Source organism: Xenopus tropicalis, chromosome 1 (genome assembly GCF_000004195.4).
Source record: "Xenopus tropicalis strain Nigerian chromosome 1, UCB_Xtro_10.0, whole genome shotgun sequence".
Classification (NCBI taxonomy): domain Eukaryota; kingdom Metazoa; phylum Chordata; class Amphibia; order Anura; family Pipidae; genus Xenopus; species Xenopus tropicalis.
The window spans coordinates 161,828,372-161,843,653 of record NC_030677.2 but is presented as its reverse complement, the minus strand read 5'-3'; the positions used below and the strand labels follow the sequence as shown (position 1 = coordinate 161,843,653).

General features: G+C 37.7%; 1 protein-coding gene across 15 annotated transcripts in view; it reads right to left on the bottom strand.

The window, feature by feature from the left end:
• clip1 (CAP-Gly domain containing linker protein 1) overlaps positions 1-15,282 on the bottom strand; it is an 82,363-nt gene that overhangs the window by 2,434 nt on the left and 64,647 nt on the right. For 8 of the 15 annotated variants that reach the window (XM_031900016.1, XM_031900031.1, XM_031900050.1 and 5 more), the window contains 7 exons: positions 12,934-13,054; positions 9,331-9,383; positions 7,459-7,479; positions 1,903-2,020; positions 1,469-1,628; positions 910-965; positions 210-337 (listed from right to left, as the gene is read on the bottom strand). In XM_031900016.1, the coding sequence (XP_031755876.1) occupies positions 210-337; positions 910-965; positions 1,469-1,628; positions 1,903-2,020; positions 7,459-7,479; positions 9,331-9,383; positions 12,934-13,054 (657 nt within the window). Of the gene's footprint in view, positions 1-209; positions 338-909; positions 966-1,468; positions 1,629-1,902; positions 2,021-7,458; positions 7,743-9,330; positions 9,384-12,933; positions 13,055-15,282 lie in introns of those variants that run through there. The other 7 variants (XM_031899938.1, XM_031900135.1, XM_012962896.3 and 4 more) reach the window with 2 other exon arrangements.

Here is a 15,282-nt window from a genome sequence, read left to right as displayed (position 1 = left end):
ACACACATCCCCTACCTGACCCTCCATCCACCCACCCTTTTGTATCCTCCTGCTCCCCGGCCGCACACATACTCTGGGTAGGAAAGAGGGAGGCTGGGGGTGATTTCTAAAAACAATCACATTCATTATAGCATAATACTTGGTGTCAGACAGATACCATAAAATATCAAAAACAATATTCCTGATAAACGATTGCTCAGACCACTTACCTGTCACGATTATCCATTTCCTCTTCATTGTTGCCGTTAAGTGACGCTTCAATCATCTTTTCAATCTTCAGCTTTAACTCATCATTTTTCCTTTGAAGGTCTATTATTACTGAGTTGAGGAAATCAATCTAGCAACATTGAAAAACAAAGATACAGTTAAAAGGAAGAAATTGTTTTGTATCTTAAAACTGCAATAAAAAATGATTCCAAGGCTGCCTAAACCAGGATTCTTCATGTCAGAAAGAAGTGTAAGTCAAACAAGTCTATTAATAAACCTACTTTTAAATTCATGAGACCAAAAACAAATCAGTCATAATGACCGATGCAACAAGTTCCTGGGAGATTCCAATCTTCTTTTATTTCACTTTTTTTTGCCGTTTTGCCAATAGTTTTGCAAATTTTTGGTAAAGTGAAATGGGACAGATTCGCACATCACTATATACTGGTAATATTAGAGCTTAGGGCTCCAATAAAAGGGAGGGCACAAGTCCAGCCTCACCCAGAAAATACAGTCAGAACCCCAGGACTGTGGTACTTATGTAATGAGAGGCTGAGCATTTCTATATGAGTTTATCCCAGCTAGTCTCCACACAGACTGCTGCAGATTATGTAAGTAAATGGCTGTGACAAGTTTAATGCATTGTATCTAATAACTAAGCACAAGTAATACCCACTATGCAGGCTTTAGTTCTTACAGTACCTGGCTTTCCAAGGATGTTTTCTCTTCTTGGAACTGGCTGCTGAAAGACGAATCACCTAAAAAAACATATTTATATAATCTGTTAATATAAGAAAGACACACAAGAACACAAGACTAATATATATAAAATAATATATATCAACTATTATACAACAAAAAATTGTAATATATGTTTTACCAGTGTGTATAAAGCCTTTATGTGTCTGAGGAAACAACCCTATTGAGTGTACAGAATCAGTCCCTACTCAGCATTAGGAAGCAGAGAGAAGTGTACATAAGAACAAGGAACATACCACCAGAGGCTTCAGGAGATCTCCATTAGCCAAAAGTACAAAATGCATAGAATATCTGCCAAAGCCCAGGATATATTAGGGAAAATAATTATTATTATTATACTTATAATGAGAAGCATGAGAGCAAAATAATCACTCATTGCTTAAAGAAGGGGTTTGGCATAGCTTACACTCATAATATATTCACAATTGAGGATGTGTGCACATATGTTGGCTTCTGTATCTGCTGTATGCTACAAACTTTCACAGTACAAGTGTTTTTTCACCTGATGAGTTTGAGACATTGTTCAACTGCCTCTTGTTGTCATTAAGTTCCTTTTCCAAGTTTTTCACCCTTTTCTCCAGATTTATTTTTTCAGATTCCAAGGATCTCACTGCAGATTGCAGAGATCGTGCAGACTCGTTCTTTTCCCGTAGTTCTGCAACCTGCAATGGACAATGATGTAAGACAGGATAACAAAATGCTTATAATTGCAATCTTTTGCAATAGGCATATTTCTTTTATACCATTTTAGCTATAATAATTTTTGGATGAGACTGGACAGCAATAAACACTGGTTCGTTGCATCCTAATTTAACGGACAATGGTAAAATGTTCCCAGCGCCAATAATTCTAATGGCTTACCTGAAAGCCTATATTGAGCTACATCCACCCCTCAGCAGATGTATGAGACAACACTGTTATATAATTCCTGCATACCTCATTTCTCAGTCTTTCAAGCTCTTTGTCCTTTTCAGTGATCGAGGCACTTGTAGCGCTGAGAGATTTCTGTAGCGAAGCCTTCTCTTCGTTAAACTCTTTCTTTCTTAAAGATTCTCTGCAAAAAAACAATGTCAGAAACCAAAGAAAAAAGGTAATAACTGGAGAATGTTGCAGTAACAAAAGCGCCACAAGGTCAAATTCTTTGTACACTAAAAAAACAACTGCTAAAAGTATAGTTGTACCTACAGGGTTACCTACAGGGTTAGCCAACCTGACGCTCTATAGGTGTGTATAGCTCACAGCTTCCTGAATCAGCCAGGGTGGCTAGCCCTATGTACTATGGCACAAGCTTAGCACATAATGAACACAGCTACTAGAAACTGGGAAATCTATATAAAATAAATAAATAAAAAATAAGTGGGCACATATTGGTTATCCAAGAACAGCTCCCGCTATTTCCAACACACCCTATACTAAGTTAGTCCCAAACCCTGTATGTAATTCACAGCTCTCTCCTAAAGCACATTCATTTTCTGTAATGTGTATTGCTATAGGCTGAGCTCATTAACCAGTCGTAGGTTAGAGACTTTCAGGGTACATAGACATCACATTTCAGTTCCGCATCCATAAAATATCAGTTATGTAAATGTTTTCTTCTCTTGTTCTGTTTCAACTAAAAGAGCTTTCCTCACAGGTCTAAGTTATTTTTACATTTAAATTTTCAGTAAAAAAAAAAAAAATTTAAACCTTGCATTAAAAACCAGTCAGACTTTTGAGAAAAAATTGCCAGAAATAACAGCAAATGCCTGAAAAAAATTAATTAAAATAAATAAGGGAAAATTTTTTAAGGGGGTGGTCACCTTTAAATTTACTTTTAGTATCTTATAGAGCAGGGATCCCCAACCTTTCTTACTCGTGAGCCACAGTCAAATGTAAAAAGACTTGGAGAGCAACACAAGCATCATAAAAGTTCATGGAAGTGCCAAATGAGGGTTAGGATTAGGCAGCCTCTATGCACACTATCAGCTTACAGGGGCTTTATTTGGTAGTAAATCTTGTTTTTATTCAACCAAAACTTGCCCCCAAGTCAGGAATTCAAAAATAACTCCCTGGTTTGGGGGCACTGAGAGCAACATCCAAGGGGTTGGGGAGCAACTTGCTGCTCACGAGGCACTGGTTGGGGATTGCTGTTATAGAGTGTTCTATTATGAGCAACTCTGCAGTTGGTCTTCATTACTTATTTTTTTATAGGTTTTGAATTATTTTCCTTCCATTTCTACAACTTTCCAGCTTTTAAATGGAGGTCACTGGCCCCAGCAGCCAAAACTATTGCTTTGTGATCTTATAATTTTATTATTATTGTTACTTTTTATTCCTCATCTTTCTATTCAGTCCCTCTCCTATTCATATTTCAATCTCTCATTTAAACTGCCAGGTTGGTAAGGTAAAAGAGACCCTAGCAACCAGATAGCTGCTTAAATTCCAAACTGAAACTGATAAACAAAAAGCTAAGTAACTGAAAAACCACAAAAATAAAAAATTGAAGACCAATTGCATCAGTGTCCACGTCATGCTAAAAGTTCATTTTAAGGTAAACAACCCCTTTAACAGAGTTTAGAAATCTCACAGATTTTTGGTCTGTCAAAGATCTAAAACTATTCATAAATTGTTTTTTTTTCGATTCATTTTTCCAAACTATTCCCCAACAGATCTTCTAAACCTTAATGGTGGTAATTATGTAAAATATGACCGCTTTCGTGTGTGTGGCCAGGCCCAGACTGGCAATCTGTAGACTGTGGAAAATTCCAGAGGGGCTGTAAGATGCCATAGACAAACTATTGGGTCTATTTTGAATTCCAGTCTGGACATGTAGGTGGCCAATGACTGCTGTCTGTCTCATAGCCCCATTGATTGCATAGCATATTTGTCTCCCGGAAACAGAATGGGGTGGCAACCGGGGAAGCTGCCAAACTGCACCAGAAGGCCCATGTTTGGCACAGCTAGTACCCATGATATAAGGCCAATTGAAGGGGATTAGGTTGGAAATAGTGTACCATGTACAACAGCCACTGTGCAGTAATGATCATTAGTTTATCTAAACACACTGAAAGAACAAGCTTTGTCCAAACTGAGTGGCTTTGAGATCAACACAAAATATACTGAAAATGAGGGTTTATCTGTCAAATCTAACTTTTGCTTCCTAAATCGAAGTGAAAGAGATGATGCTTCAGTATTCTATGGGGCAATCATAGAAGAGAGACTGCCCCACAGAAAGAGAAATAATTTATTTTTACCAGCATAAGTAGCCTGATGCAGGCCCCTTGTGTAACACAGGACTAAAGACATCTTGTGGCCAACTCAGCGTAAAATACTGGCAATATGTTTACTTTAGAACAGTGATCCCCAACCAGTGGCTCAGGGGCAACATGTTACTCACCAACCCCTTTGGCTGTTGCTCTCAGTGCCCCCAAACCAGGTAGTTATTTTTAAATCTCTGACTTGGGGGCAAGTTTTGGTTGAATAAAAACAAGATTTACTACCAAATAAAGCCCCCTGTAAGCTGATAGTGTGCATAGAGGCTGCCTAATAGCCAATCTTAGCCCTTATTTGGCTCCTCCATGAACTTTTATGATGCTTGTGTTGCTCTCCAAGTCCTTTTACATTTGACTGTGGCTCACGACCTGCTTTTGAAGCATCATAATTTAAAGAGGTGGTTCACCTTTAAGTTAACTTTTAATATGAAATAGAATGGCCAATTCTAAGTTACCGTATGTTTTGATTGGTCTTCATTTTTTTTTTTATCTTTCATAGTTTTTGAATTATTTGCTTTCTTCTGCCTCTTTTCAGCTTTCAAATGTGGGTCTCTGACCCCCAGCAGCCAAAAACTTGCTCTGTGCCTCACAAAACAATATTTTTTTTGGCTGCTGGGGCCAGTGCCTCTGCATTTTTATTGTTACTTTGTATTACATAGCTTTCTACCTCCTCTACTATTCATATATCAGTCACTTATATATTGCAAACCACTTCCTGGTTACTAAGGTAAGTTGGACATTAGAAACATGATAACTGCTGAAATTCCAAACTGAAGAGTTGTGGAATAAAAAGTAAAACTTACCAATAATAAAAAATGAAGACCAACTGCAAACTGTTACATAATATCACTCTCTAAATCATACTAAAAGCTAACTCAAAGGTGAACAACCCCTTTAATTTATAGTATGTTACAGAATGCCCTTTTTTATTACTTATCAACCTATTCAGTGCCTCTACTATACTTACTCCAGTCTCTTATTCAAACCACTGCCTAGTTGCTAGAAAGAATAACACCATAGCAACAGATTAATAATTAGCCCTATAGCATTAGCTTATATGACCTGATTTTGAGCTTGATCATTATGACAACCCCTAAGCTTTGCATTTCAACAGCTGCCAGAACACACTGAGCATGTCAGTGTCACTGACACTTTTAACAAAATCCAAGATGGGAACCTCCTGTGACAACTTAAAGGCCTGGACCATTACTGTTATAGAGAACTTAATATGGCAGTAAGTTCAATATATAAAATATGGCATTTCTAGCCATATTTCTTTTTAGGGTTTAGTTCTGCTTTAAGAGCTTTCTGTTGGCTGGCTGCTGCACTGCTAGGTTGTTGCTGTAAGTTCTGTGAGTAAAGACACCAATTCTGTCTGCATTTCTTATTGGTTTCTAGCTCACCCTTAAAGAACATTAATAGATATTCAGTGGCAAACTTTTGTTGTAGCTGATGATGTCCTTTTAAGGTTAAATGCAGGAAAGCGTTGCTCAGTAGTCCTAAGATGCCCCAGGATAACCAACCTGTACCCTTTCTTTGGAAGAAAATTGTTCAAATATAGATTCGAGACTCTAAACATAATTCAACAAGCAACACAGAAGGGCATGCATAGCTCCACTACACAATTATCATGCAAAGCATTGGTTATGATGATGGAAGGATCAGAGGTTCCTCTCTACCAGTTTCCTGGTCTTTCTCTATTGTGAACAATATGGTGTCAAATAACTATTAATAATAGTAACCAGTGTGTTTATAAATAGCACAAACTCAACAGAATTGACAGAATCTTCATTCTGCAGAGATTGGCAGGTCTGTGCGCATGAAATAAAGGTTTTGCATCATTTTCCGCAAACAGACTACATATGTAGCTGAACAGGAGCCTAAATCTGAGCAAATAGCAGGGCTATAAAAAACAAAAAAGCAATATCATCATCTTACAAAAATAAATGAGGAATCTATTATAATGACATTCAGAACAACATGGGGGTCACTAGCCCTGGTAGACTAAAACTACTGCTTTGTGAAGCTACAATTTTATTGTTATTGCTACATTTTATTCTGAGTCCTTTGCCCTTTGCCTATTCATTTTCCAGTCTCTCATTTAAAGCACAACCTAGATGCTAGGGTACATAAGGTCCTAGCAACCAGATAGCTGCTGTAATACAAACTGGAGAGGTGCCGAAAAGCTAAATAACTGAAAAACCTCAAAAACCAAAGAGTGGAAGACCAATTAAAAATTGTATTTACATCATACTAAAAGTTAAACTAAAGGTGAACCAGCCCTTTAAGTAGGATATGTTTCTAAAAACATTTTCTGATGCTAATTCTATATATTATAGCGGTGTTTTCCAACAGTGGGCCACGTATTCACTACACAACATGTTAGGGGACGAGATAATGCTAAAATGATGCTGTCATCCAAAAAGGACAGTGAAGATCTTCAATAGGCTTAAAAACCCCAGAGGGCCAAATCTGGCAAGCAGGCCTCCAGCTGGACAGCCCTGTAATTACTCTCTTCAATACTATACCATTCACTTTACTCAAAGACTCAAAAACTGGTGGGCAGCAAGTCTGCCTTAAAGTATCTGGACATGAATCGGCCTCTATCAGTTGCTGTTATATCAGCGTGAGGGAAAACTGACTGGGAGTCCTTTCCAACATGTACAACACAATGCTATACTGACTGAAGCAACGTAAAGAAAAATTTGTTTCAGCACATTCATGGATCTAGTATACAAAAGAAAGAGTAGCAAGTGGAGAATCTAGCAATAACCAGCATTATGAAATTACATATTTATTGACTTGTTCACACTTTTTTTGTTTAAGTCTGAGCAATTTATTACCCTGAGTAAATGCAAGGAAGTCATTTCAGCACTTCAGCTTTTACTGCAAGAGAGTAAGGAACAACTGAAGTCGCACACCATGTGTATAATTTACATCAGGGATTTTGTCAGTCAGACTGGCCATGCTGGTATTGTAAATAAAGCCAAGAGATATAGCTAATTAAAATATGAGTTTCTGTATCATACACATGTAATTGTGCTGCCCAGAAAACATATTAATATTTAATTTTATTTCAGATTTTAAAAAAAGAAGCACAAGCTCTCCTTTTCATTGCCAGTGTATAGGTTCTGATGCACATGATCAGGACTTGGCCCCTGTAAAATCTCTGCCATCAGTATGTTAGGCTATAGATTCTTCTCTTCTTACTCAAATGTGTATTTAATAATTGAGCAGATACCTTATAGTGTTACTGGGCAGGCTTAAAAATATATCAAAGACCACAGGTTAGAGAAAAAAAGAGAAAAGGTGTGAAATACAGTAGGTCAAGAAAGAAATTTGCTTGGTGTTTCTGGTTGGGAAAAATTGCAGCTTAAAAAAAAAAAAAAAATCTTACAAAAACAAAAGCAAGACACTCTGGGACATATGCAGCCAAATACGTACAACAATGCTGTACTAAAATAAATATATATATAAATAGAAAAATAAAACTATTTGTTGTAACGCGGATAGACTTTCTTCAGTCTTACCATTAAAGACACACAGATATAGCAAAGGAAGCAAAAGTAGAAAGGGAGAGAGGAATGGGATGAGCATTGATTAGCAGCGCAAGCTGGAACAGAGCAGGACATTCAGCAATCCACAAATACTCAAGGTAAGATCATTGTCAGGGAAACTAATGGTCCACAGCTTGCACTTTAGAACACAGCTAAATTTGCCATATGCTTGCTAAACCATTAAGTAATGACAAGAAGAAGGGGAAACTGTGCAAGAGAATAAGTTGCTTGAAGACAATTTGTATTATAAACATAAAAGTAACTAGAAACTATCTACATACCTATCTAAAATGAAGCTTAAAATTAAAAATAATAAATGGCTGAGCTTAGTGCTCATGCAAGAGACACATTCATTGCAATGGACATTGCTGTTCTAGGATTATTATATTCTCTGTGTATTTTTGTATATGAGTTGGCGATGCCATAGTGGTCATCTCATAGGAAAAACACTCAATGAAAGAGAATGAAAGAACTCAACATACTAATTCCAAGCAGAATGACCCAAGGCAAGACATATGGTCTCCTTTTACATACAAAATAAAAGTAGGAATGATCTATGCACACATTCTGTGTAAGGCCTGTTTAAAGCAGAATAAGTAGAAGATATATATAAAAAGCAACTCTTACAGGCAAAAATTTATTTGCATGTAAGTTAAATGTCTACTTTTTAATGAAACAACTGCCCACACACACTGTTTTCATGGTTTCTAAAACAGGAGCTCATTATGCAGGGGGATTCTCTGTGCACTGATTATCAAATTATACACGTCACAAGGTACAAACATGGAGTAGCTTCAGTTTCCCAGTTTAGCTTAAGAAATAATAAAAAACCATAGATTTCACAAATCTATGCAGTATTTCAGTGTACTGCAGGGCTAAACAATCCAATAAGTGACAGCATTTGCAACTCCTGAACTATCTATCCACTTACTACTGGTTCTAATAGAAGGTAATTTCACTATATCAGAGGGGTTCATGGGGCCCCCTATTTTGGATCATGACCTTATTATAAGTTAAAGGAGAAGGAAAGGTAATTGTAATCACTTAACTTTTTCTTGTCTCGTCAAGGTTTGGGATTCTGGGGCTGGTACATGTGCAACAGAGTGAGAAAGAAGAATGAAGAGTAGGGCTGGCTAGCAGTTACCCCGGGCTGGTGCGGTTTTCTCCTAACAGAAGCACCAGCCTGGGGTATAATTTAAGACTTAAGTGATTACAATCACCAAGGGTGCCTAACATTTTGCACACCCCCACCCCACCAGTGATGTTTACCTTTCCTTCTCCTTTAAAGGTCACCAAAATAATGTTTCTTCACATGTGTATGATATAAAAATCAGGTGGTGTTAATGCCAGTTAATACTGATCAAGTCGGGATGTAGCTAGTTCATTTTACTGCTACATACATATATACATATAAGGTAGGTCAATGTAAATGCAGTTGAATAAACCGACACAGTCTGTATAGAAGTGCATAAATTCAGATGTGCTCTCATTGTCAGAACATTAGCATACATCTAGAATACTAATTAAGATTCAGGAATTTAGAGAAAATAACTCACCTCTTTTTCATTTCTAGCAGTTGATTATTTAATACTGATCTTTCCTCTTCAAGCTTAAACAAAGAACAAATACGAAAACCATTATTTTACTCAGAAAGTAACATTCAAGCAAAAAGGGGATGCATGCCATTGAGTTCTTCACTAAAACAGTTTGCAAATGTATCAAGGGATCCAATTATGCACTGAATAATGTGGCAGGGGCCCTGAAAACATTTGTGTGCTGTTCCACCATTCAACATCAGCACTGTGTCCTTAAAGGACAATGAAAGGTTAATATAAATTAAAAGTAAGTCTAAAGGCATTATTTTTAAGTACTTACTGCATATCTAAATTCCCAGATCCCTGCTTGCTTCTCTGAGATATGGTGCTGGCAGCCTACAGCAGTGTGAAGCCTACAGTGACATCACTGAAATCTCTCTCCCCTTCCTGTAGGTGCCAGTGGCAGCCTTCCTATTCTCTGAGCATGTGTGTAACTTGATCCTGTCTCCTGTTCTAAGCTACACATGCCCACCAGCCAATCAGAAACGGATCTGGCAGAGGGGAGGGGGGGGAGGGAATGAAACACATGTGCAGTATGAAGCAAGGAGGGAAAGGAACGGAGAATACCTTTTTATAGATGGCTGCCTGTTCTAGAAAATGTGAAGTAAGTGTGACTGAGTAAATATTTGATTAGGTGAGCCAAAAGTGTGGTGTTTTTACTAAACAATAGGAGGACTGTTGGGCAGTATGCTTTTTAAATTTTGACTTGCATTCTCCTTTAACTTTTTTTTCCCTGAGTTTCACCAGCACTTAGCCCTGAAGTACTCACAAATCTGCATTCACTCAGTCTACTACTTGATCATATCTATGTAGGGACCCATAGGGTTAAGTGCCCTATGGTTTCATATCCCTACCTTTTGCTATCTTTCCTTATCTGTACTGTTATAGGGCAGAGCCCTCTACACTCAGGTTACAGTTCTTAAGCTATCCTTAATAGGTTTAGCCAGGTTGACCACTCCCCTTTCAGACTATATAGTGTCTTGCAAGGAGGAGTGTCCTCCTCTTTGGCTGCCGTTGTCTCAGGCATCAGACCACTGAGCCTGGAGGCATAAGGCCCCAGTAATAAGAATCATCTACTATCTAAAGTCGGGGTCAGGGCCCCGTGAATGAGCATAAGCCAGCACAGTAAGTTCTATTTTATAGCACCCTCTAGGAGTGGTGAGCACAGTCAGTCTAGTTAGAAAGGGCAGCCATTAGCCCCATCAAAGGAGTTGTTAAGGGTTTAGCCTACCCCGGCTCTGTTTGCCTTGCTGAAGGGACCAGTTAAGACGCAGGATTCAGGTAGTACTTTGCCCCTGAACCATAGTCGGCTGGAGTTATCCTCTACAGTAAGGGTATTCATCTCTGGTTCTCAGCTAACACTCTACACATCTTCAAGTTGGGCTATACTGTTCCTAAAGGTCACACCTGCTATTTACCTCTGTGACATTCTGTATCAATCTGCTGTGTCTGTGAGTATAATACCCTGATTGCACTATTCCATAAGTGTTGGGACAATAAACAAGTTACTAGTTCATCAGCAAGAACCTTTCTGGCATCCATTATTATACCTGCACTACACAGCTTTATATAGTTGTAGTTCAACAACACCCTCAGCTCCATTTATCTATCTCCCACTTAGCGGAGGCCCACTCCTAAGTATTAAGGTCGCATGTAACACATGCTCTACAGCACACTACTAGCCTGGATTTGCCATATCCTAGCCAAACAAGTGTTACATCTATAAAAGTGATTCCTTGATAAATACACAATAAGACATTTGTGTGCACTTCTGTGGGGGCCAGCTATTAAAACAGTGAAGGGTCTCCTTTATATTTGTGACCTGCTTTGCTTATTTTTTTATAGCAACTTCTTCCTTGCTGTTGAAATCATTTTATCAGCATCCCACACCACCGGCATGTGACGTCAATTAGTGAATTGGTGTCACAGATTTATTGTAGGTAGGCGATGCAGCCCACTGAAATGCTTTGAGCCCGCAGAAAATGTAGCACAGAAATGACAGGCAGAGACACAGTAGCACAATCTTTGTAGTCAGTGGCATGGTACACAAAAAAGAAAGAACTGAATAAAATGTGTAATTTCCATATTTTTATATATTTACTAGTATAACATTAGCGCATATGTATTGTGCATCCCTTTCCATTCCCTATGAGATCAGTACATGGTGTCTCACATCACAGCTCTCTTTAAGTACATCATGGCAGCAGGTGGTACTGAGCCTTTTCTGGCTCCGGGGGTTTATTGACTGTATTAGCTGTGCAATTAACCTTTCAAACGTTTCTTCTAACACAAATGATGACTAAATCCACCTAAAAATATCTCCTCTAATAAGCAGCAGTACTACAAAGGATAAACTACTATGGTAATGCCACCCACTGCCCTAATGTAAGTTAACTGTTCCCTTTCTCTGCTGTTAAAGAATTCAGTATTATTTCAATCAATGAAATATTAAGCATACGTATAGGATAATGTTGTTCTCTAAACCCGGAGGAATATATTTATTCCTGGTATCACCTTTGCTGAGCTTGTTAAATGCTAAAAATAGCCGTTCCATTCAAAAGACAAATGCCTACACCCACACTAAAGAGGGCTGTTATTTCTGGAAGCAGAAGAAATCTCATGCAATAGCGACCTATGTAAGTAAGCTAGGCATAAAAATGCCAATAATGTCATATAGCAGGCAGGAGATGTCTTATAGATTATGTACACAAATATCCATACAATAATATCAAATGAATATATAAGAAATGAATTTTTTTATTGCAATAAGAAAGTGTACCTTTTCTAACTCTACTGTAAATTTTACATACAAAATGCCTGTCCTCCCTACTTTCAAGCCAGTTCTCCTAATACTTATATACAGATTAAAATGCATGAGAAATGATTCCAATCAAAAAGCAGACACTTAGAGGCAATAATAAGATTATATCTCTATGCCACAAACTGATTATACTGTATCTAACACAAACTGGTGTAAAGTGACAGATACATCGGTCTTATAAATGGAAAATAAACTGCATTTTGAGCAATTATCTAGCAGTTGCCATAGAGACAAGTCACTATATATTTTGAAGTCCTAACTGCACTAACCATACACAAAAGCCCCATAATCGTTGTTCATAAAAATGCAAATTGACGCTGTCAGTGCATATTAGCTATGAACCTGACTCAATAGCTAATACAGCTGCCAATGACTGTACTTAAGATATAAACTGGAACTTTAAAGTAGAAAATACATATCAGTATCCATATGGGTATAATTTTCAAAGGCACAATTATTTCGATTTATGTAATTTATAAATACAGAAGTATGCAGGGTAGTAATCTATGTACACATGACATAGGACACTGGACACTTTTTAGAGCTTAATCCAACAATCTAACAAGAAGCACAAAAACCCTCTTATTCCCAATATCACTGGGCAGGTGCCTCTCTAACACATTTTGCTTAAAGTTTGATGCAACATCAACATATAACATGTATGTCACTGTTCTAATGATGAAATCACTGCTAAGCATTTTCCTCAAGAAAAGAGAAGAGGAAGTAAATGGTAAGGTACCAACCTTCTGGTTAGTTGTGACCTCCTCCTTGCTCTTTCCCAGCTCCTCGGCAAGTTTGAGGTTTTCCTCTTGTAGAGCTGCTAACTGCTGGGACTTCTGCTCAGCCAACAGCCTCAGTTCTTCCCTGCAAGGACAACGAAAGCAGAGTTACTATGGAAACAAGACGGGCAAGAAAAACTGTGGGATGGAATCATATTTGCAGCTTGGAAAATACATCCCAATCACATGACTGTAAGAAGCTGTCAAACAGCACATAAAGCAAATACATTCAAAGGTGTTCTCTAGGTATAAACCCAATCTACGCAGAATCCTAAAATACAAATTGCTAAATAATATGCAGTGATATAAGCTTTGGGCAGCTATGGTACCTTATATGCCTAAACACATTATCCAGAAAGTTCCAAAATATACAATGCTGTTTTCTATAGGGTATTAAAGAGAGATGTCATACATAAAGCATTTTTAGATTTGGTTGAATACCAAATCCACAAAAAAATTCTTTCAAATACCAAACAAAAGATATTTATCTCATTTATTACCTTTCACCCTCCCTGCACTACTGGCCCCTCAAACACTGCCCTCGTTAGTCAAGATCTAGTTGCTTAAGATGATGCCTGCCAAGCCCACTGTGATTTTTTGCTAATGAGGCAGTAAGCTTCACAAGGGCTACTAACTGAACGACCTGAGGTGACAATTTTTTTTCAGGTGCAATCTTTGGGATTTTTCTCCAATCTGAATATGCATATTAGGGGTTGACCAGGCAACTAGATTCATATCCTGCAATAAGTGAAAGGATTCTTACAGAACACAAACAGAATCCTGGATTTGGGCATCCTTACTAATTAAAGACAAAGAAAATTGGTTTAACAATCTTAGGCCTCCTTCAGAGGCCACCCAATACTGCTCTATTTGCTGTATCTGTGAATAAAAAGCAGGGTACGAGTAGTTGGATGAGGGGAGGGTCTTGGGAAGGAAAGGGAAAAAATAAAGGATAGGAGATTAAGCCTTTCCTTTTATCCCAAATGTACTTTCTAGTATTTATACAGATCTGACAAACTGTTGCAGCACTTACAGAGACTGTACATCATGCACATTCCTGCCCAAGTGGAGCTTACAATCGAAGGTCCCTATCACATTCACATACAATAGGATCAATTTTATCAGGAACCAATTAACCTGCCTGTATGTTGTTATGTCTACAGAGTATTTAAGTATGATGTTATTAAAGGTTTGGGTATGTCTGTGCCTAGTTTTAGCCATAAAGGGGCTGCTGTATTCTGTGATGTGAGCAGTTTGTTTTCCAGTCAGCCCTTCTAATACATTGGTGGAGCATCAAATTTAGTCAATTGTGCCAAAAAAAGCCGCTTTCCTGTAAAAATCCAGGTAACATGCTAAAAATATAGTAGAGTCCACCTTGCACAATAGCATATGTTTATTGCATCTTTGTATATCTTTATTAAGTTGCAATATCATACAATGAAAAACATGTTTAAGTATTTCAGTCCTTTTTCAACCCACTGGAGTTTAAAACATAATTCTACCAAATTTTGAATATGTCGGTCAAATGGCAGATTTATAGTTTGAGATGATTTTAAATCCTGATGCATTGCTGAAAAGCTGAAGTTCTGGGTGGTATGGTTTGGAGTCATATTAGGATAAACAAGGTGCAAATCTGCAAATAAATCAATATTGTATGTTGCTGACAAGGTTTTTGACAAGCCTAGGAAACAGGACAGATAAAGGTAATGGGTCTTAAAAGAAAGACATATGCACACACACAATTTGTCCTTTGAAATGTACTACCAAGTGCAGTTTTAACACTAACATACGTTTAGAAACAGTGATATCCACTGTTCAGTATTTGGAGTTGGAGTTGGTCTCATTCCTACTCTTAACTGGGTGAACACCTCATCTAACAAGCCATTAACAAGAAAAAAAGTTATAAAAAAGAAGACAGCAGCAAGTAGAAATAAAAGAGAACTGAAAGGAAAAGCAGAGTGTTGGAACTTGTGATTTTCCTACTTAACACACATTACCTGCATATGCATTACATTTCTATGAGCATGTGAAGAATGTTTAATAAACACTTTCAATAAAAATAAAAATAAATGGCATGAATGAAACTTAACCTCCAGAAAACATAATTTAAAAATGTACACAGTAAAATATGTTAATGTGAACCCCAACCACACTCATCTTTCAGATCACTACTTCTAAAAGCTTTCCATGAACATTTGTTCTCCCCTACACCACCCTCTCCATGGCCTTCTCTACTTCCCACATTTTTTGCTCACTGCTTGCTCAGTCTTATGAACTAACACTGCTTTTGCCTTACAGTAGCTTCTTCACTAT